Source organism: Culex quinquefasciatus, chromosome 3 (genome assembly GCF_015732765.1).
Source record: "Culex quinquefasciatus strain JHB chromosome 3, VPISU_Cqui_1.0_pri_paternal, whole genome shotgun sequence".
Taxonomy (NCBI): domain Eukaryota; kingdom Metazoa; phylum Arthropoda; class Insecta; order Diptera; family Culicidae; genus Culex; species Culex quinquefasciatus.
This window is the reverse complement of record NC_051863.1, coordinates 144,092,119-144,112,741: the sequence shown is the minus strand read 5'-3', so window position 1 is coordinate 144,112,741 and position 20,623 is coordinate 144,092,119. Positions and strand designations below refer to the sequence as shown.

Genomic DNA, 20,623 nt, shown 5'->3' with positions numbered 1-20,623 from the left:
CTCATTGAAGAATTTGGTGGTGATTTTCTCTTCTCTGACCTTTTTTTTAATTTTAATCAACAATAATAAGAGCTTCTGCGAGCTCGTTAATACCAGGGCCACATCCGGTTTTTGGGCGTCATCATCTGTTATAAATTTTCAAAGCTGTTGTAGAAAAAAATGGCAAAAACAGCATTGATGCACCTGAATGCGTTTCTGATGGAATTATCAAAGGTTTCAATTGTATTCGAAAATTTGGACGCTTTAAGTTATACGAATTAAACTGCTGCAGCATTTACAAGAATAGCTATTATTGTTTATCGTGGATCATGCGATATGCGATTCTAAGCTTCAAGGTTGATTTGAATAACTCGTGTAACCCTCGTGTCTTATCAGTAGATTTTTTTTTGCATACCGTTTATCTATCTAATTTAGCGACAAACTCATCTCCTGCAGGTAGTAAATCATTTTAAACTGGTTCTACGCAAATTTTGACGTCAAAGTTTGTTTTTAAACTGCCAACGCATGCGTCTCGATTCCATAACCTCAAGTTCTGCTGTCGGAAGCGTGTTCCCAGAAGTTTATGAATGCTTCACTTGTTATCGCCCCCGACTCACTTGTGCAAACAAGATTCGTGAATCGTGGCGACGACTTTCTTCTCGAATCTTTATAATACGGGAAGTCTGGAGCTGCTCGATATCACTTCCAGCTCGGCAGTGAGTCCGATCGAGATGGTTCTCAAAGTTGTACTTCTCCTGGTGGCCACCACTTTCTGGGGCCAATCGTTGGCGGGCCTGCTGAATTCGTTCAGCGCCGATAACGACTTTACGGCTGCCTACCTGATGGACAGCATGTTTGGCATCGTTACTAATAACACCAAGTCTATCTTGACCGGCGATTCTACGAACCCGATTGAGGTTGATGTCAAGTTTTTCTGTGGGAATCGGTAAGTTGAGGGGGATTTCTTTGTGATACGTCTGGATTTGTGATCCGGTTGATTTTCCAGCAACGCACCTTCGCTGGAGGTAACGACGATTGATGATGGCAGCTTGGAAGGCAAAATCGATACCTCCAAGCCGCTGGTGCTTGTCATCCACGGCTGGTTGGACAATAGCAGTCGAAACTGGATGAAGCTGATGGCGGCGGACTATTTGCAGTTCGTAGATACTAATGTGTGCCTCGTGGATTGGGGTAATTTGGCAATCTACGGCTATGCTTTTGCGGCCAACCATACCTACGCAGTCGGTGACTACGTTGCTGAATTCGTGTCCTACCTGAGTGGTCAAGGTATCTCGCTGTCCAAGGTGACGTTGGTTGGACACAGTATGGGCGCCCAAATCAGCGGCCAGGCCGGAATGAAGTTGGGTGGCCAGGTTGGTGCGATCTACGGTCTGGATCCGGCAAGCCCCCTATTCAGGATGCCCTTTGACGTGGGAACCTCAAGAAGGTTGGATAAATCTGATGCCAAGTATGTCCAGATGATCATCACATCCCGTTGCACGTGGGGAGTCTGCGTGGGTGATGGCCACGAGAACTTTTACCCTAATGGAGGACTCGTACCGCAGCCGAACTGCGTGGTTCCAGTGTTCTCGAACGCAGAAACTCCGGAACCGATCAGCTGCAGCCATTGCCACGCATATACACTTTTCCGAATGTCACTGAACCCCAAGAACGTGTTTAATGGAAAGAAATGTTCGGGATTTGTAGCATACATGGCCATGGCATGTCTGTTCAACCCAACCTCCAAGATGGGAATCTACTCCAGACGCCTGGGTGGAGACTTTTACATGCGGACTTCGCCAGTTCAACCGTTCACTCCGTTGTTTTGATGATAAAAAATAAATAATAAAATATTTGGCACTTAAAATTTTATAATTCTGATGTTCAATTACTTTCTCTTTACTTTCTCATATAGAGCAATTCCAGCTCAAATCAGCTAAAATTCTGGTACTTTTGTACCCGACCCTCTCCGATTTCAATGAAACTTTTTAGACACGTTATCCTAGGCCTTTATAAGCCATTTTTGTGTATATGTCGCCAATTGTACATTTGAGGTACGCCCTTATTCAAATATTTTTGTATTTTGTAAATCAAAAATTTTCTGTAACTCGAAGCCGTGTCAAAATGTGGTCAAAGACAAACTTGTAGGAAATTGGACGGGCTTTCCAGTAAAAATATTTATGAGGCTGAAAAATCAAGTCTGTTATATAGAAATTGCCAAAAACCACTAAAAAAACAATTTTTCAACATTTTTATTTTTAAAACCGCTGTATCTTTACAAGGATTGGACATTGGACAATGGTCAATATGAAGACTTTTATGTAAAATTGTCTGGAAAATCGATTCCCACTGTCGGTTTTTGAAAATTTTGACGTTTAGACCACTTTAAAAAACAGTTTTAGTAAATGATTTTTGTATTTGTTCAGGAGAGATATACCATCCTGAATTACTCGTGAATCTTTTTGTCACATTTTAGGCTATTTACACAAAAATTTTGAACGAAAAAAAATCGTGACATCACCTTCAAATTTAACTTTTAAACCTTAAAAATTAAAAATCGCATAAAAATGACGTGTATTTTTCTTTCAGTGTATTTTTTCCAGAAAGCCCGTCCAATTTCCTACAAGTTTGTCTTTGACCACTTTTTGATACGATGCAACGGCTTCGAGTTACAGACATTTTTGAATTACAAAGTACAAACATATTTAAATAAGGGCGTATTTGACATTTTTGAGTACAATTGGCTCCATGTACACAAAAATGGCTTATATAGGCCTAGGATAACATGTCTACAAAGTTTCATTGAAATCGGAGGGGGTCGGGTACAAAAGTACCAGAAAAATTCCCGATTTGAGGTGGAATTGCTCCATATCCATTTCCATGTTTCAATACATTTCAATCTCGCCTCACACCAGTGCTGGTTAACATGCAATGTTATCACATCAATGCAACAGTCACGATTACGTCACCGTGCTCGTTGCATATTTCACCTGGAAGATCTTCGTGCTGCAAGGATATCTCTGTTTCACCTTTACATTGTTGCGCCCTGGTTCGTCAGAAAAACCACCACCGCCATTTAGCTGGTGGTTGGGAGCCCCCACACAGGTATGAATGAACATATATCTGGGTTAGAGATTGAAGGAGTACGCGGTAGAGGTGTGCTTTGCGTCTAAATGAAAAATAGGGTGATGCTTTTTGGCACACCATTTTTAGGAAAAAATATTCTGAAAATCTACATGAACATCGATTTAAATTTTGGCGAGACTCAAGGTTTTCCTTTGTTTTAAAAATTTCTAAATTTTGATCCATCTACTCACCCTATCACATCAACCCTGATGTGTGGCTTGTGGCGCGTAAGCTGGATTCCAGTCCCTGCTGGTTCAAATATCGAGTAAAAGAGGGTGGAGAAGCGCATGCTGTGTGTACTACCAAGAAGGGATTGTGCTTTTGCCGATTTATGTAGTATCACGTTTTCCCACGGTACGGGTGTGGGTGAAATATTCAAAATCCATTTGGAAAATTGAAGTTCACCTGGCTCATCTCGGAGTGGTAGCCATGTGGGTTGCGGTACAATTTGTGTGTGTGATTTTAGTGAGAGTATGTGTTGAGGTGTATTAAAGTTTATACAAATTTAAATCATGAAAAATACCAATCGGCGTTCAGATATGGTTTGCACTTTCTACAGCGTTTCCAATTTCGAAAACCCCCTCCGATCCCGCCTGCACCAAATATCAATCACCCCCAAAAGGCGTTTATTTCTTGCGACTGAATGAGTTTCGGCCAACGATAAACCCCCCGACAATTTGTTGTTTGCCGGGTGTGTTTCACAATGTCACATCACACGACATGCCGACGACGACGTTGACTTCCAAGGGAAAAGCGGAATCCTCCGAAATTCCTTCACACTTTCCACGCCGTGAAGCACGGCAAATCCTCGAGGAAAAACGAGACGATTTTTCACATCTCAGCCCACAAAGAACGGTTTCTTCTGAACAGCAGTGCTGTGCCAAGAGTGACGCCCGGAGATGTCGGTGTGAATGTGTGTGTGTTTTGTAAGAATTTGTAAGGATCCAAGAATCTTTTGTAGTTATTCCCGTAGCCAAGATGTGCCAAATAACAAAAGCAACACCACCACCAGTAGTGACATACCGTTTGTTCGTGGGTGAAACCTGTGTAAAACAAGTGCCACATTCCGTCTGTCGTTTTGAAACAAAATTACTTTTCACAGAGAAACAACAAAAAACGTATAGTTGCGTTCACCTACTTCACACTTTTAAGCGCTGCCTCTTCTTTGTGTAGAGAATTTCGGTTTGAAAAAAAAAAAAATGTTTTGAAGAAAATAACCAGTTCTGGAAGAGTTATCAACAAATGAATTTCTCGTGTTCTCACAAAAAATCTATTTGCCATCAATGACTGATTTTTGGGAGACATTTTAATAATGAAGTTTGTTCATTAAGCCTTATCTACGGAGTAATTTCAAAAGTTTTAAAAATTTCCTGTTTTTAAACGTTTAAATTGAATTTGAATTGTTAAACGAACTTTTTTGATTTTTTGCTATCCTCCAATTTTTTGGACATTCTGGTCATGTCTGTTACATAACCACTCAACTTAAATCGAACTTTTTTGATTTTTTGCTATCCTAAAATGTTTTGATCATTCTGGTCATGTCTGTAACATACAGTCATGCCTCGGTTTAGCACCGCATATGGGGGAAGCAAAACCATAACTAAAACACAGAGCTTATGGGATTTTGTCTATATGAGAGACATTGGCTATAATCGTATGAAAAATAATGCAAACATCAAAAAATTATAATGTTTTGGAATTGGGATGATGGCAGATTTCCATTGCACTTATAATTACATGAAAACTTTCACAAAAATACTTTTTTTCCTGAAAGTGCCATTTTTTTCTCTAAAAAAAAATTCAAAATAATTGTTATTGCAATATAGATTTCAAATGAATGGTTTATTTTAATACATTTCGAATGTAATACCTTTTTTTATTGAAAATACTCAAAATTTTCATAAAACTACATATTTTCGAAAAAATACTCAAAATTTCAGTGTTTTACAATATGGGCATCAAATGTTCGGGATTGTTTCATTCATTTCGATTGTAAAGACAACATTTTTTGAAAATACTCAAAATTTTCACAAAATTGCGTTTTTTTCGAAAAAAATACTCAAAATTCTGTTTTTCACGAAACGGGTATCGAATGATCGGAATTTTTCATACATTTCGAATGTAATAACAGCATTTTAAGAAAATACTCAAAATTTCCACAACCAAACCAAACTACATATTTTAGAAAAAATGCTCCAAACCTCTGTTTTTCACAGTATTGATATCAAATGATCGGATTTTTTTCAAACATTTCGAATGTAGTGACAAAATTTTTGTTTTTCACAAAACTACGTTTTTTCGAAAAAATATTAATAATTTAGTTTTTCATAATATGGGTATCAAATTATCAAATTCCAAAAAATTCTTCAAAACTCATTTTTTCATACATTTCGAATAACATGTTTCATAAATACGCAACATTTCCACAAAACTACGTTTTTTTCGAAAAAATACTCAGTTTTTCACGGAATGGGTAGCAATAACTGAAAATTTTGGGTATAATTTGGAAAATACATAATTTTGTGAAAATGTTGATTATTACCAAAATTTTGTTTTTTTAATTAAATTACAAATGTATGAAAAAATCCCGATCGTCTGATACCCATATTGTAAAAGACTGAAATGTTAAAAAAATAAAAAATACGTAGTTTTGTGAAAATTTTAAGCATTTTCAAAAAAGTTGTTATCACATTTGAAATGTAAAAAAAATCCGATCGTTTGATACCCATATCGTAAAAAAAATTTAGTCGAAAATATGTAGTTTTGTGATTTTTTTTAGTATTTTCAAAAAATGTTGTTATTACATTCAAAACGTATAAAAAAATTGAGAAAAACTGAAATTTTGAGTATTTTTTTCGAAAAAACTTAGTTTTGTGAAAATTTTGAGTATTTTCAAAAATGCTGCAAGGCTGGTACAAATTTTATTTAAAGTTTTTGTCCTCCCCCTCTTTAAAGTTGGCCCGAAAACAAAAATATTTTTTCAACAAACTTCAAAATTTCAATGGAAATTTAAGTACAATCAGCTGAAATCAAATTAAACTGCATTCCCCTGCGTTAAATGTCATTTTTAAGCATGTTTAGTTTAATTTGAAAATCTTTTGAATTTTTGTAAATTTTCGATGTTTTTAATAAACATCGAAAATTTTGCAAAAATTTAGTTGATTTTTTTCGCTAACATTATTGTTTTCGTCAAATCTTACATTTTTTGAAAAATAATGATTGCAAAACAACTGAACTAGTGTAAAATGCATTTTAAAGCACTTTTCTATTCAAATGTTGATACAATGGCTTGTAAATTCAATATTTATATTTTTATATTATTTTTATCATTATTTTTAACAATTAAATTGTTGACTGATGGATTATAATTTTTCCATTGTTCATACTTGTACCCCTGTTAAATTCTAATACAAGCGATTCAATTACCTTAAGTTTCTTTCTATACAAGTGAAGGTGTGTTACCAACTGATGAAATTTTCTGCAGTACATCAATGAGTGGTCGATATTTTTTACAGTAATTATCTGCAAAAACTGTTAACAAATTTGAAGGGTTTTGTTATTTTCGTGATTTCTTTTGAAAATCATGTACTAAGCTTTGATTTTACCGTTCATTCGGTATCTTTAAAACATATTTCTTGATAATTGCTCGATTAAACTCATTATAAATATTCTACCATCACTGAATTTGAACATAATCTTATCTAATCGAATCGAATACATGCGCAGTAGGATGCCCAGAATATGGGACTTTTTTTCAAAACCTCGCTCCACAAGCTGAATATTGTACCTTAACCTATTTTAGGACTCTAGGCCAAATATGAGCAAAATCGGTCATCATTTACCCATTGATACTCGGAGGTGAAGTTTGTATGGGAAAAATCGAAAAAATGTATGGAAAACCCACGATTCTCACGGTTTGGTCTGCACGGTGCGCTACTTCCATCCAAATATTCCCAAAAGTGAGATTCTTATTGAAAATTTAATTCTCTACAACTTTGTAGAACACACCAAAGCTGTAAAACTCGATCCTGAAAAGTTATTAGCGATTTAAAAAAGTAATTTTTTTTTGAAAAACATTTTTTTTCGCCAACTTTAGGCTTGGGTATCAATGGGTTAATCTCATCCAATTTCGCTCAAAATTTACACAGATGCTTAAAATAAACCAAAAAACCGTTTTTCGCTTGTGGAGCAGGTGGTCATTTTTTTTTCTGGGCACCCTAATGCGCAGCCAGTCCGAAGAAATCATCCTGGAAGAACTTGCGGTTAGATTACGCTCTAAGCCCTGTTTCGTAAATATTATTAATTACAGGACATCCGAGTAACCCCGAAAATGTGCAGACACAATTAAAGCGGCCAGGCCTATTGCGTTGCATTAACTGCAGATAGGATTCTGTGAACGGACCACATTCGACAGAATCAACAGGGGAGGAAGGATGCATGGACATACCGAACTAAACGCTCCGAATCAGTTAGGTCAGTGGTTTTCAATATAAAACACTTTTTTAGGCTAGTGGTAATTGCTATTGTTTTGCTTCAGTGTTGTAGAACTTCAAAATCATTTTCAAATCAAACCTGACTAAAGCCAACATCACCACATTTTTTCAAAAACATCTTGTCCGTTCCACCACGTCCTCATTTGAAATGTGCAACTTCAGAGAAAACGTCCTTCCTGCCCCGCTAGACAGCCTGCTGGAAAGATTAATTTCGTGCTAAATGTTCTCCTCGGTAAACATGGCGAAATAAACAGCCAAGGCGTTGAAGTGCCTGCCTTGCTATGCACATGTCTAAGAAGTACAGCCACACACCACATGGCGGTGGCGGGCTCCTTCCGGGTCACGTCCCTCAATCTGGCCTGGGGTCCTGGGGGGGGGGAAAGTGTGGTGCTCACTCTTTCTTTGTTGGGTAATGAGTTTTTAAGAAGTTTTGCACGTTCTCATTTACCCCGCCACATGTGTTTGAGGGGATGAAAGTTTCTCCGGTAATTATCTGATGCTATTCTCGGTTAGATTTTCTCGGGCGTGCATGATGGACGTCGGATTTACTTTTGAGACTTTCTGGATACTCAACTGGCAAAATTCATTCTTGCGTTTGCGAAAAACATACGCCTGAAGTTTCGGTTTGAATTCATCTATCTATTTAACTATTCAACGGCCAACTTGAATGATCAGAAACTCACCACAGCCATGTTAAATTCACCACATCTTTTGTAGGCGTAAGCGGTCAAGCTTTACGTTGTCTCAAGCTTATGTGAAACGCGTATAGAAGAACTGTAGTTTAACATTACCGTGGTGTGGTGAGTTTCTTATCATTCAAATTGACCGTTAAATTTTTGATTAATGATTTTGATTCTTTAAGGTATAAACATGCAAATATTTGGAAAAAAAATAGTGAACATTTATTTGCACTGAAAAAATCATTTCAGCTGAATATTTTCAAAGGAAGGTTTTGTTTAACACTTGAGCTGTAATTTTTATTTGAAATCATGCATTGAAAATGACTTGGAATGACTTGGAATAACTTGGAATGTATATTTCACTTAGTTTTCACTTCAGTTCCGGATTCATTCCGCCAGCAGCAGTAAATATTTTTTGAAGCATAAAAAATTAATGAGAAGCGAACACTCCTCTTACCTTTATCCCTCCACCTGGATGAGTTACTGGCGTCGTCGGGGATTTGCATTTGCCACGTTGTTAGCCAGGATCAAAGGACCTATTAGGCTAAGTAGTAAACGAGCGGATTGTGGGTTTTCACCACGAAGCATTTCCATTAAATCGAGCTTGAATCGTGTTTTTTTTGCGTGGAAGGGGAAAAGGTGAGTAGTTTTTGTGCAGTTTGAAAACTGAAAACGATGCAATTGAATTTACTAGGAAAATCAAAAAATACCGCCAGCAGCAGAATCGATCGAAGTTGGAGTTTAAAATTATCAAAAAAGGAGAAAAAAAGTACAATCGCCGGAAGTGTGCAGCGGTGAGTTCACATTCGAAAGAGTGGAAAAAACAGAGTAAAGCCCTGTGGGCAACCAGTTCTACGTTATCGCAACACAGTGGTCGTGGTTGGGTAAAAACATTAATATTTTTATTGGGTTCTTGAGGAAAAGTAAAACCAAGTTGAGTTCCACAAAACACAATTGAAAAAAATCAATCGGAAATTTTGACCGCTATTTAATTACATTTTTACCACAGTCTCGGCAAATGTGCGGGCTCTGTTATCGTTTCCCGTGCCAAGTGAACTAAAACAAAACATTTCCGTGAACCGTTCTGGACAGCGGCTCATGTCGTATCCGGGGAGCAGTTAGGAACACTCCTGGAACTTGGGATTACGATAGCTTCGACCTCAATACATTGGGATTCTGCAACGACCGGTTGCAGTTTCGGAACACACGAAATGGGTTTGGTTAAAAAGTCATTTGGTTTTTAAATTACGCTTAATTTTCGAAAATATGATAAAATCTAATTACAGCTTTATGAAATGATGTTTTACATGAAATCCATAAAATTTTCTTAACTTTTGGCAAATGTCCATATACAAATGTTTAATAAAAAAAAATTAACTTCGTTTAATTTTTTTTACAAAACGCAGTTTAACGTCTTTGCGAAAGGACGACTTAAAAAAGATTTGAATTCCAGTTAGAGGGTGCACAGTAAATATAGAACAATGGTAATATTACATCTAGGAACGGGTATTTTTTTATGCCGAAAAATTTAGTAAGTTCACCTTTAAAAAATGGTGGATTGATCAGTTTTCTTGTATAATGGCCCTTTTTCTACCTTTTTGAGGTTATTATATTACATCATAAAAAGGTAATATTACATCAGAGTATTGCTGTAGAATATTGCATTTTGTTTTAGTGAGGATTAAATCGGGTTTTGGTTCACAATTTTTGGAACAATGTTGACTTCTTTTAAAATAATAACTGATATTTTCTTATTTTGTTTTATTTTTTTTCTTATATCAATTCCTTAGCCATTTGTCATTCTTAAGAACTCATGTTTAGATAATGAGCAGTTCTCTAGGATTTCGGTCATTCGATTTTTTTTTTGTATTTTTTAATCCGACTGAAACTTTTTTGGTGCCTTCGGAATGCCGAAAGAAGCCATTTTGCATCATTAGTTTGTCCATATAATTTTCCATACTAATTTGGCAGCTGTCCATACAAAAATGATGTATGAAAATTCAAAAATCTGTATCTTTTGAAGGAATTTTTTGATCGATTTGATGTCTTCGGCAAAGTTGTAGGTATGGATTCGGACTACACTGGAAAAATATGATACACGGTAAAAAAAATTTGGTGATTTTTTTTATTTAACTTTTTATCGCTAAAACTTAATTAGCAAAAAAACACTATTTTTATTTTTTTTATTTTTTGATATGTTTTAGAGTACATAAAATGCCAACTTTTCAGAAATTTCCAAGTTGTGCAAAAAATCATTGTCCGAGTTATGAATTTTTTAATCGATACTGATTTTTTCAAAAAATCGAAATATTGGTCGCAAACATTTTTCAACTTCATTTTTCGATGTAAAATCAAATAGTACTTCAGTAAAATTTTGATAAAGTGCACCGTTTTCAAGTAAAATCCATATTTAGGTGACTTTTTTGAAAATAGTCGCAGTTTTTCATTTTTTTAAATTAGTGCACATGTTTGCCCACTTTTGGATAAAATATTTTTGAAAAGCTGAGAAAATTCTCTATATTTTGCTTCTTCGGACTTTGTTGATACGACCTTTAGTTGCTGAGATATTGCAATGCAAAGGTATAAAAACAGGAAAATTGATGTTTTCTAAGTCTCACCCAAACAGCCCACCATTTTTTAATGTCGAAAAACCACCATTTTTTAATGTTAAAATATGAAACATTTGTGAAATTTTCCGATCTTTTCGAAAACAATATTATCAAAAATTTTAAACCAAGACTAACATTTTAAATGGGCGTAATATTGAATGTTTGGCCCTTTTAAAATGTTAGTCTTGATTTGAAAATTTTGAAAATATAATTTCACAAATGTTTCATATATTAACATTCAAAATCGGACCATTAGTTGTTGAGATATCGACATTAGAAAATGATGCGTTGTCCATACAAAAAGGATGTATGATAATTCAAAAATCTGTATCTTTTAAAGGAAAACAAATCATCAAGACTAACATTCCAAAAGGGTTAAACATTCAATATTACGCCCTTTTGAAATGATAGTCACGATTTAATTTTTATGAAAATATTGTTTTCGAAAAGATCGGAAAATTTCACTAACGTTTCATATTTTAACATTGAAAATTGAACCATTAGTTGCTGAGATATCGACGTTAGAAAATGGTGGGTTGTTTGGGTGAGACTTAGAAAAGATAAATTTTCCTGTTTTTAAATCATTGCATGGCAATATCTCAGCAACTAAGGGTCGTATAAACAAAGTTAAAAAAAAAACAATAGGGTAGAGGACCCAGTTTTCGCCCTGCTCCAGTTTTCGCCCACCTACTGGATTTAATCTGTATTTAGCTAACCTATACCAATTTTTGTTTGAATTTATTATGCAGGTTTGCATATTCATTCATTTCTAGCTCTAATTGAAACATTCCTAGTGAATTTCTATTGTTTATTAAGTTTTTATAAGCATTTAAAAAAAACGCCTTATTGCAGCCGCCATATTTTTGTCAATTCCGACTACAGTGGGTAATAATGTTAATGAGGGAAAACAACTCATTTCATCCGAAAATAATGTATCTGAATAATTTATTGCTTCACTGCATGTCTGAATTTCATGAAAATATAGTGATTTACCTGTTTCAAAAGTTTACCAAAGGTTATTTCAATAAAATAAAGTGGGCGATTATTGGGGTCATGAAAAAACATGAGATCCAATTTTCGTCCAGGGCGAAATCTAGTACTGTGTTTTCAGATTTTAGCTAGAACCATTTTTCGTTTACCATAAAAACTTATCTAATCGCAGCGAAATGTGCTTGAAAATATTTTTGGATCATTCCAGATTATTTTTAAAGGTTAATTATTTATTTTATTTTATTTCATTCATCAGGGTGTTTTGGTAAAAACATCAGTTCAAAAATTAACCTAAACTCAGATATGGGACACCTAGCTCAAACGTGGTAAGAGTTTACTGGTACATTGTAGAACAAATTAAGCAAAGGAGGGAAAAGTAGTTACACAACATCTTTCAAAATAGCACATGTGCTTAATATTTTTATTTAAGAGGTACTCGAAGTTTTCTATTGAGTCAATTCGGGAGAATGAACCATAGGGTTCAAGTTCCCCTAATAAAATCAACAACAACATGGAACTAATTGTAACTGTGTGCCCTTATCTTGGTTGAATAGGGACACATGAGTTCTATCAGGAATTTTGATTAAGTCATATTTTTTATGAGTGCGAACATGTTTTGGTTTTAGTTAGAACCTCAAAATTAGTGGGATATCTGTTAAAAAAAAACAACTAGGGTTTTTTGAATTTCAATTTAAAAATATTGAGCTTCAGGAACATATTGTGAATCAATAGGAGACCATATTTACTTAGTTTTGAGCCATAATTTTATTTGATTTCTTGATTTTTGTCGTGGGCGAAAACTGGTTCCAAGGGTGGGCGAAAATTGGATTTAGGGGGGCGAAAATAGGCACTTCAGAGCACTTTATTAAAACGCAAAATTTCAACAAAAATGAACTTGTAAATGATAAAAACCTTGTGGAAACTTAAAAGCAAATAGTTTGTCAAAGTTTTACAACAAATAGAACCGAAAACCATAAATTGTCATTAAATTCTTGTCAAATTTCTTAGATTCCCACTATAAAGTGGGCGATTTCTGGGTCCTCTACCCTATAGAGAATTTTCTCAGCTTTCCAAAAATACAAAAATATTTTTTTCAAAATTGGACAAACCTGTGCACTAATTTAAAATAATGAAAAACTGCGACTATTTTCAAAAAAGTTACCTAAAAATGGCTATAACTTGAAAACGGTGCACTTTATCAAAAATTCAATGAAGTACTTTTTGATTGCAAATTCGATTTTACATCGAAAAATGAAGTTGAAAATATTTTGCGACCAATATTTCGATTTTTTGAAAAAATCTGTATTGATTCAAAAAATCATAACTCGGTCAAAGATTTTTTGCCCATTCTGGAAATTTCTGAAAAGTTGGTAATTTATGTCCCCAAAAACATATCAAAAAATAAAAATTAAAAATAGTGTTTTTTGGAAATCATGTTTTTGTGACAAAAAGTTAAATTGAGAACCACCAAATTTTGTTTACCGTGTATCATTTTTTTTTCAGAATATTCCTTATCCAAACCTACAACTTTGCCGAATACACCAAATCGATCAAAAAATTCCTTCAAAAGATACAGATTTTTGAATTTTCATACATCATTTTTGTATGGACAGCTGCCAAATTTGTATGAAAAATTATATGGACAAACCAATGATGCAAAATGGCTTCTTTGGGCATACCGAAGGCACCATAAAAGTTTCAGCCAGATTAAAAAAAAAAAAAACAAAAAAAACGAGTGACCGAAATCTGAGAGAATCGCTCTGGTAGATTCACTTTCACAATTCAAATTAATTTTTCTACTTTATTTTTAAACCGACATTTTCGGAAGAAACCGTTCATTTTTCGAACTCACAAACGGAGAAAACCAAGTCGTCTTCAAGTAAAAGTCCCCTCCGGATCGATCACTGTAGATTCCCAACCGGTTAGTCCTGTCGGACGCACACCGTTTATGCAAAAACGCCCCATAGCTTGCACATTCCCTCCCCACAAACGCGTTGCCCGGCACTATCGACAGCCTGAACAGGGTCGTAACGTGCAGATGACTGCAGAACAACAGGTCGGAAAACTCAGCACTTTCGAACAACGGCAGGACGCAGTTCGGCTGCGGAAACACTCCACCATTGGGGAAGAAGTTCCCGTGTCCATCCGGCCGCCGAAGTCCGCCGGCATTCCTGGTGACGATAATCATCTGCACGTACCGCGCGTCGCTGCGATCCAGCCGAAACTGAAGACCTCGGGCGACGGAGAACAGCAGTTCCGGCGGATCGAGTCCGTAGATTGCGCCGATTTGGCCGTGGAAGTTGTGCCCAACTTGTCCGCTGATGTGCGCCCCCAAGCTGTGTCCGATCAGGGTGATGTTCTTAAGTGGGAGTCCTAGGTCGTTGAGGAACGTGATGAACTGGGTCAGGTGGTTGGACACTTTGACGGTGTGGACACGGGCCGTCAGGGAGTAGTAGTAGTGGGCCAGATTGCGCCATCCAACGATGCAGACGTTTGTGTCCAGGTGCTCCAGAAGGTTACGGGCCGTTGCTTGGACCCAGTTCCGGTTCGGGTTATCCAACCAACCGTGAATGATGATGTGCATCGGTTTGGTCGGGTTGATGGTGTGCTTTATCCGGGAGTTGTTTGGGAATGTTTGCTGCAAGGCGCGGGATTCACTGTAATGATTCAGACTGTAGATCACAAAGCTTTCATTTGTTCAAAGAGGTTTTGACACTCACCTATTGCCACACCAGAATGTCACTGCTTGTTCTATAGGTGTGGTGTCCTTTCCAGACAGTAAAAATTTAATGTTATTTTTCGTTAGCAACAACAACAAATCCCACATTTGGTACACGTTTCCATCGACTTTGGGATCGAATATATTGAACAAACCACAACTAATCTCGGCAATGGGAGTCGAAAGAATGAATATTAAGAAGCAAGTCAGAAACATTGTAAATTGTAGAGATGCAAATTTTACAAGAATACTATAGATATTTTAACAAGAAAACTTGATGTAATAGATTGACCGATGAACTCACTTTGCTTAGTATTCGGCTGAATTTAAAATGAGTTGCTTATATAGCTTTGCGGTGCTGTGCCTTAACCAGAGGTAAACATACATTAGATTCTAAAAAAAAAACAGGAATAAAAAAGTAGAAATGTAACCGCTCTAAACCATTTCAGTCACGCCAAGTCTGTTTTGCTATGCTTTTAACCTTCAAAGCCTTCATTAAAAGTTCCAGTGCGCGACATCGCATTTATGATCTCGTTATGTGAAGTGATTAGCAATTCGTGTGTTTTTTATGCTGCCGTCCTATCTCGCTATGCTTAACTTCGTCGAAGGGCCTACGAGCATAATTTTTGGATGGAACCTAGCGAGCAACTGCTCCTCATTGCATTGCTGCTTGCAATGAAAAAGAGCAACATGAATTATTTTTAACGACTACACAGTCGTACATTATGGGTTGAGAGGGCAGTAATTAACGATATGAATGTTTAAGCATGATTTCATTAGTCAGGCTTGATCAACTAACGGATTATGGTTTAATTACCATTTAAATGTCACCAAAAATTATTTGCTCCATGTGTATATGAATTCGATAGATATAATTTCATTTCATTTTAGAGATGAATGATTGTGTTATTTTATTTAACACGTTGTCTCACAAACTGACTAATCCAGCAATCACCCACACACTTCTGTGCACTGTCATCGGGTGACAAACCACAATGTTTCTCTATCAAAGTGACCAAACGCACATATCGATTTAATTTTTAAAAAGGCCTGTGTATGTGTGACTGAGGCCGCCTCTCCCTGCTGCACAAAATGCTTTTAATCTAATCACATCTCGACATTGCGTAAGTGCTTAACCTCAAACCGCAGCTGATGCCCATTTGTCTGAGGGACCAGACCGGGGGTCAAAAGGGTAGAAGTGGGACACCCGAGTTTGCAGAACAGTTCAAAATTTATGAGGTACAAACACATAAGCCTATCCCCTTCATGAATTCCATGTGCTGGTACTGCTGTTGCTCCGTTGTTGGTTGCGTAAACATGCGTACGTGCAATGGCCGACTAAAAATGGCTGCTGCACTAACCGAGAGCCTTTCCACTAACACACGCACATTCATTCACACAAGGCTCCCACGCACAACCGGACCTCCCCCCCATCTCTCATACACTCACATACAAGCTACGATAGGCCCATGTGCTCTTCCTCCAACCCTCCTTCAACAGACCCCAAGATCGGCTGATTTTGCAGATCTGGCAACACTGCTGCTGCTTTTGGAATTGCCGCTGGAGGAGAGTGAGTTTTCAAAATTATGTATTCAAAATTTATCGCACATTAATAAATAAAGTCGGTTGTGCTCTTTGCATATGGTTCACCCCTTGGGATTGAATCGTGAGACCTCGACGACCCCAGGTCCAATGTTGGTAAAAGGTGGGGTTTTCACTAGGGTGGTCCTTTTGTTTCTTAACCCAAGTAGCATTTGGCAACATGATAAATTGGACTAAGTCCAGTTTTTGTTTTGTTTTGCTGTAGAAACATATAAATGACATTTTAGCAACAATACGTTGCAATGTTGCAAACGTTTCGAATTGCAAACAACTTTGCAACAATCCATTTCATTTTGTAATCGAAACATATTGAAAACTTATTGGTTCCATTGGGACGTGGCGTTACATCGTGCTGCCATCTGGTTTTTTTAAGTGCAAGAGTGGAAAAGTGCTGAGTCATCGTCAAAAAGTAGACGGCGTCCTATCTCGCCCAGCAAAATGAAGTCGAAAAAGTAGTCGGTTTCGATGAAGAAAAAGTGGAAAACGTGGTCTAAAAATAGCGACGCCATCCCCCTATTGTTGCAACATGTGACTTAGCCCGATTTGTGTGCTAAGGATAATATTGAAATCAAAAATCCTTAGATACAGTTCAGCCCAAAAATTTACCCTTTCATCAATTCTTCCGTGGCTCGGTAGTAGAGGCAAGGTGTGAAGATCTGAAGGTACCAGTCCAGAATCCCAGCAGGGGGCACTTTAGTTTTTTTGTTTAAAAAGATTTTGTTTGTTCCGCGCAAATTAAACGACAACATAATGGCAACATCATGACAACACAACAAACTTCTTTACCGACATATTTAGACAAACAAATTGTTTCTGGAACTTCGTCGTAACAAAGTTGAAACAAGCGGCTAAATGTTGCCAACATAAAATTTTCGTGCGCTTTTTAGGGCACCACGAGTGTTCTAACTATGTTGTGATAGCACATTTTGGGTGTTACGAAATAGTTGCATTTAAGGATCCGCAACAAAAAATGTTAGTTGGGAATCAAATATACAGTCCTGACTCGGTTGTGAAAATATTGGATAATCGAGGCTGAACAGTAAAAAAATCTGTGTAAAATCGCATGCAAAAGCACGCACATCACCTTTGTGAGCAAAAGCATGTTATATTGTATGAGAAAACGTGCACACAAAAAGCATGTACCGCAGAAAAAAAACAGGACTGCTCACCCCAAATATAATACCAATACGGCGAGATTCATATTCAGATTTCCAAGTCCGCGCCCCAACCCGCTCGGCTATCTCGCTGTAAAAAAGGCCGTATCTAAGCCAATGTAACAGTAGGTTTTCCGTACGTCGTACACTGTGTTTACTGCTTACGATGTATGGGCAATAGCGTGGCTCACGGATACATGAAAAAGACAAAAGTGTTCAATTTCGAACGCCTCGACCGGAATTTTGTAGCATTATAGCCTCAGAAGCTAGCCTGAAATTTTGAGCGCATTTGGTTAATGTTTAGTTGTTCCACTCCTGACCTGAAGTTATAAAGAAATTTCAATAAATTTTATTTATTTATTTTCAACTTTTGAATTCTTTTTCGAGAAAGTTTTCCTATGCCCTATTAATTTTTCTCAAAATAGAGGTTTCTTATAGGTTTTGATCCGGGGAACAACTTTGTACAACATCACAAAGCGCTAGGAATTAATCCCGGAAAGATACAGGCATTTTTTTAGAGCTCTTTAATTATTTTTTCCGTACTCCAAAAAATATCCCGTATCTTTTCGGGATCAATTCCTAGCGCTTTGCGATGTTCTACAAAGTTGTTTCCCGGATCAAAACCTATAAGAAACCTGAGAATATGAAAATTTGGTTGGGTTTTGGGAAACTTTCTCTAAGAAGAGGTTAAAAGTGAAAATTTCCCATAGTAAATTTTAAGTAGTTCCATACTAACTTCAGGTCAATGGTGGAAGTATTAAAACTTTACCAAATGCGCTCAAAATTTCAGGCTATATTCTGAGGCCATATTGCTGCAGAATTCCAGTCGAGGCGTTCGAAAATGAACACTTTTGTCTTTTTCTTATATCCGTGAGCCACGCTAATGGGCAACCTACAGCTATATCCGTGAAGTACATAGCGGCGAGATAGCCGAGTAGGTTGGGGCGCGGACTTGGTAATCTGAATATGACTCTCGCCGGATTGAAGTTTTTTTTTGTGGTGAGCAGTCCTGATTTTTTTCTTCGGTACATGCTTTTTTGTGTAAACGTTTTCTCATACAATATTACATGCTTTTGCTCACAAAGGTGATGTGCATGCTTTTGCATGCGATTTTACCATCGGATTGTTTGCTGTATGGACTATGCATAGTTATAAATAGGGTAATATCACACCTTTAAATTTTGACAGATCCTGTATAAAAAATAGTAATATTTTCTTTAAAAAAGTGTAAATTTGCACCTTCAAATGCACGCAAAAAAGTCCGTTCGCGTAAACGTGAACAACGTACCATGAAAATAGGAAACAAAGCAAATTTTATGATAAGATTTTGCACCGTGAACAAATGCATGATTGCAACCGATTTCCATGAACGTTTGTTCACGAAAAACCGTAACGCCAGGTCTGGTTACGTTTTTCCTGATCTCGTATTCATAAACTTCGTTCATGGTAATGGGAAACAAATCATACATTTGTTCACGCTCATGCGAACAAAAAGCATGAATTTTTTCTTCGGGGAATTTTGTGGGCGTTGCCACAGCTTTGAAACAGAGGCGAAGAACGTTCAGAAATCCTTATACGGAAAAGTGACAGTTGCAGGGTATCATTCAATTATTACGTGATGAACTATTTAATTTTGGCCCGGGTACGGATATATTTATCTGCAATCAGTTATTCGCATACCAAAATTAGATAATTTAACCGATTTTGGATTTTTTGGCCGCAGATGAAAGATACTAAGAACCTGCTTTATTGGAGTAATGCCGACGGAACCTGGTCCAACCTGGCCACTCCGGAACGGGTCACCGGTAACCGGTGGCCAATTGGGGACACTTCGTAATTTGCAAGGAACCATGTCATGTGACATATCAAAATTCATCAAATTAAAAACTATGACCATTACAAGTGATGCCAACGTCCTCTGGCCCAACCTGGCCACTCTGGAACGGGTCACCGGTAACCGGTGGCCATTTGGGGACACTTCGTAATTTGCAAGGAACCATGTCATGTGACATATCAAAATTCATCAAATTAAAAACTATGACCATTACAAGTGATGCCAACGTCCTCTGGCCCAACCTGGCCACTCCGGAACGGGTCACCGGTAATCGGTGGCCACTTGGGGACATTTCGGAATTTGCAAGGAACCATGTCATGTGACATATCAAAATTCATCAAATTAAAAACTATGACCATTACAAGTGGTGCAAACGTCCTCTGGCCCAACCTGGCCACTCCGGAACGGGTCACCGGTAACCGGTGGCCATTTGGGGACACTTCGTAATTTGCAAGGAACCATGTCATGTGACATATCAAATTTCATCAAATTAAAAACTATGACTATTACAAGTAATGCCAACGTCCTCTGGCCCAACCTGGCCACTCCGGAACGGGTCATCGGTAACCGGTGGATACTTGGGGACACTTCAGAATTTGCAAGGAACCAAGTGACATATCAAAATTCATCAAATTAAAAACTATGACCATTACAAGTGATGCCAACGTCCTCTGGCCCAACCTGGCCACTTCGGAACGGGTCACCGGTAACCGGTGGCCACTTGGGGACACTTCAGAATTTGCAAGGAACCGTGTCATGTGACATATCAAATTTCATCAAATTAAAAACTATGACCATTACAAGTAATGCCAACGTCCTCTGGCCCAACCTGGCCACTCCGGAACGGGTCACCGGTAACCGGTGGATACTTGGGGACACTTCAGAATTTGCAAGGAACCAAGTGACATATCAAATTTCATCAAATTAAAAACTATGACCATTACAAGTGATGCCAACGTCCTCTGGCCCAACCTGGCCACTTCAGAACGGGTCACCGGTAACCGGTGGCCACTTGGGGACACTTCGGAATTTGCAAGGAACCATGTCATGTGACATTTCAAATTTCATCAAATTAAAAACTATGACCATTACAAGTAATGCCAACGTCCTCTGGCCCAACCTGGCCACTCCGGAACGGGTCATCGGTAACCGGTGGATACTTGGGGACACTTCAGAATTTGCAAGGAACCAAGTGACATATCAAAATTCATCAAATTAAAAACTATGACCATTACAAGTGATGCCAACGTCCTCTGACCCAACCTGGCCACTCCGGAACGGGTCACCGGTAACCGGTGGCCACTTTGGGACACTTCGGAATTTGCAAGGAACCATGTCATGTGACATATCAAATTTCATCAAATTAAAAACTATGACCATTACAAGTAATGCCAACGTCCTCTGGCCCAACCTGGCCACTCCGGAACGGGTCACCGG

General features: G+C 37.5%; 2 protein-coding genes across 2 annotated transcripts; one reads left to right on the top strand and one right to left on the bottom strand.

Annotated features, from left to right (window-relative positions):
• The first annotated feature begins 621 nt into the window (after positions 1–621).
• Positions 622–1,829, top strand: LOC6038859 (pancreatic triacylglycerol lipase). The gene is made up of 2 exons (XM_001848512.2): positions 622–925; positions 986–1,829. Exons 1-2 carry the CDS (start codon positions 711–713, stop codon positions 1,806–1,808), a joined length of 1,038 nt encoding a protein of 345 aa, XP_001848564.2. The 5' UTR covers positions 622–710; the 3' UTR covers positions 1,809–1,829.
• Positions 1,830–13,684: 11,855 nt separating this feature from the next.
• LOC6038862 (lipase member I) lies at positions 13,685–19,209 on the bottom strand. Its single transcript, XM_038261257.1, has 2 exons — positions 19,133–19,209; positions 13,685–14,534 (listed from the first exon to the last, which is right to left on the bottom strand). The coding sequence occupies exons 1-2, from the start codon at positions 19,207–19,209 to the stop codon at positions 13,685–13,687; spliced, it is 927 nt and encodes a 308-aa protein (XP_038117185.1).
• Positions 19,210–20,623: the final 1,414 nt, after the last annotated feature.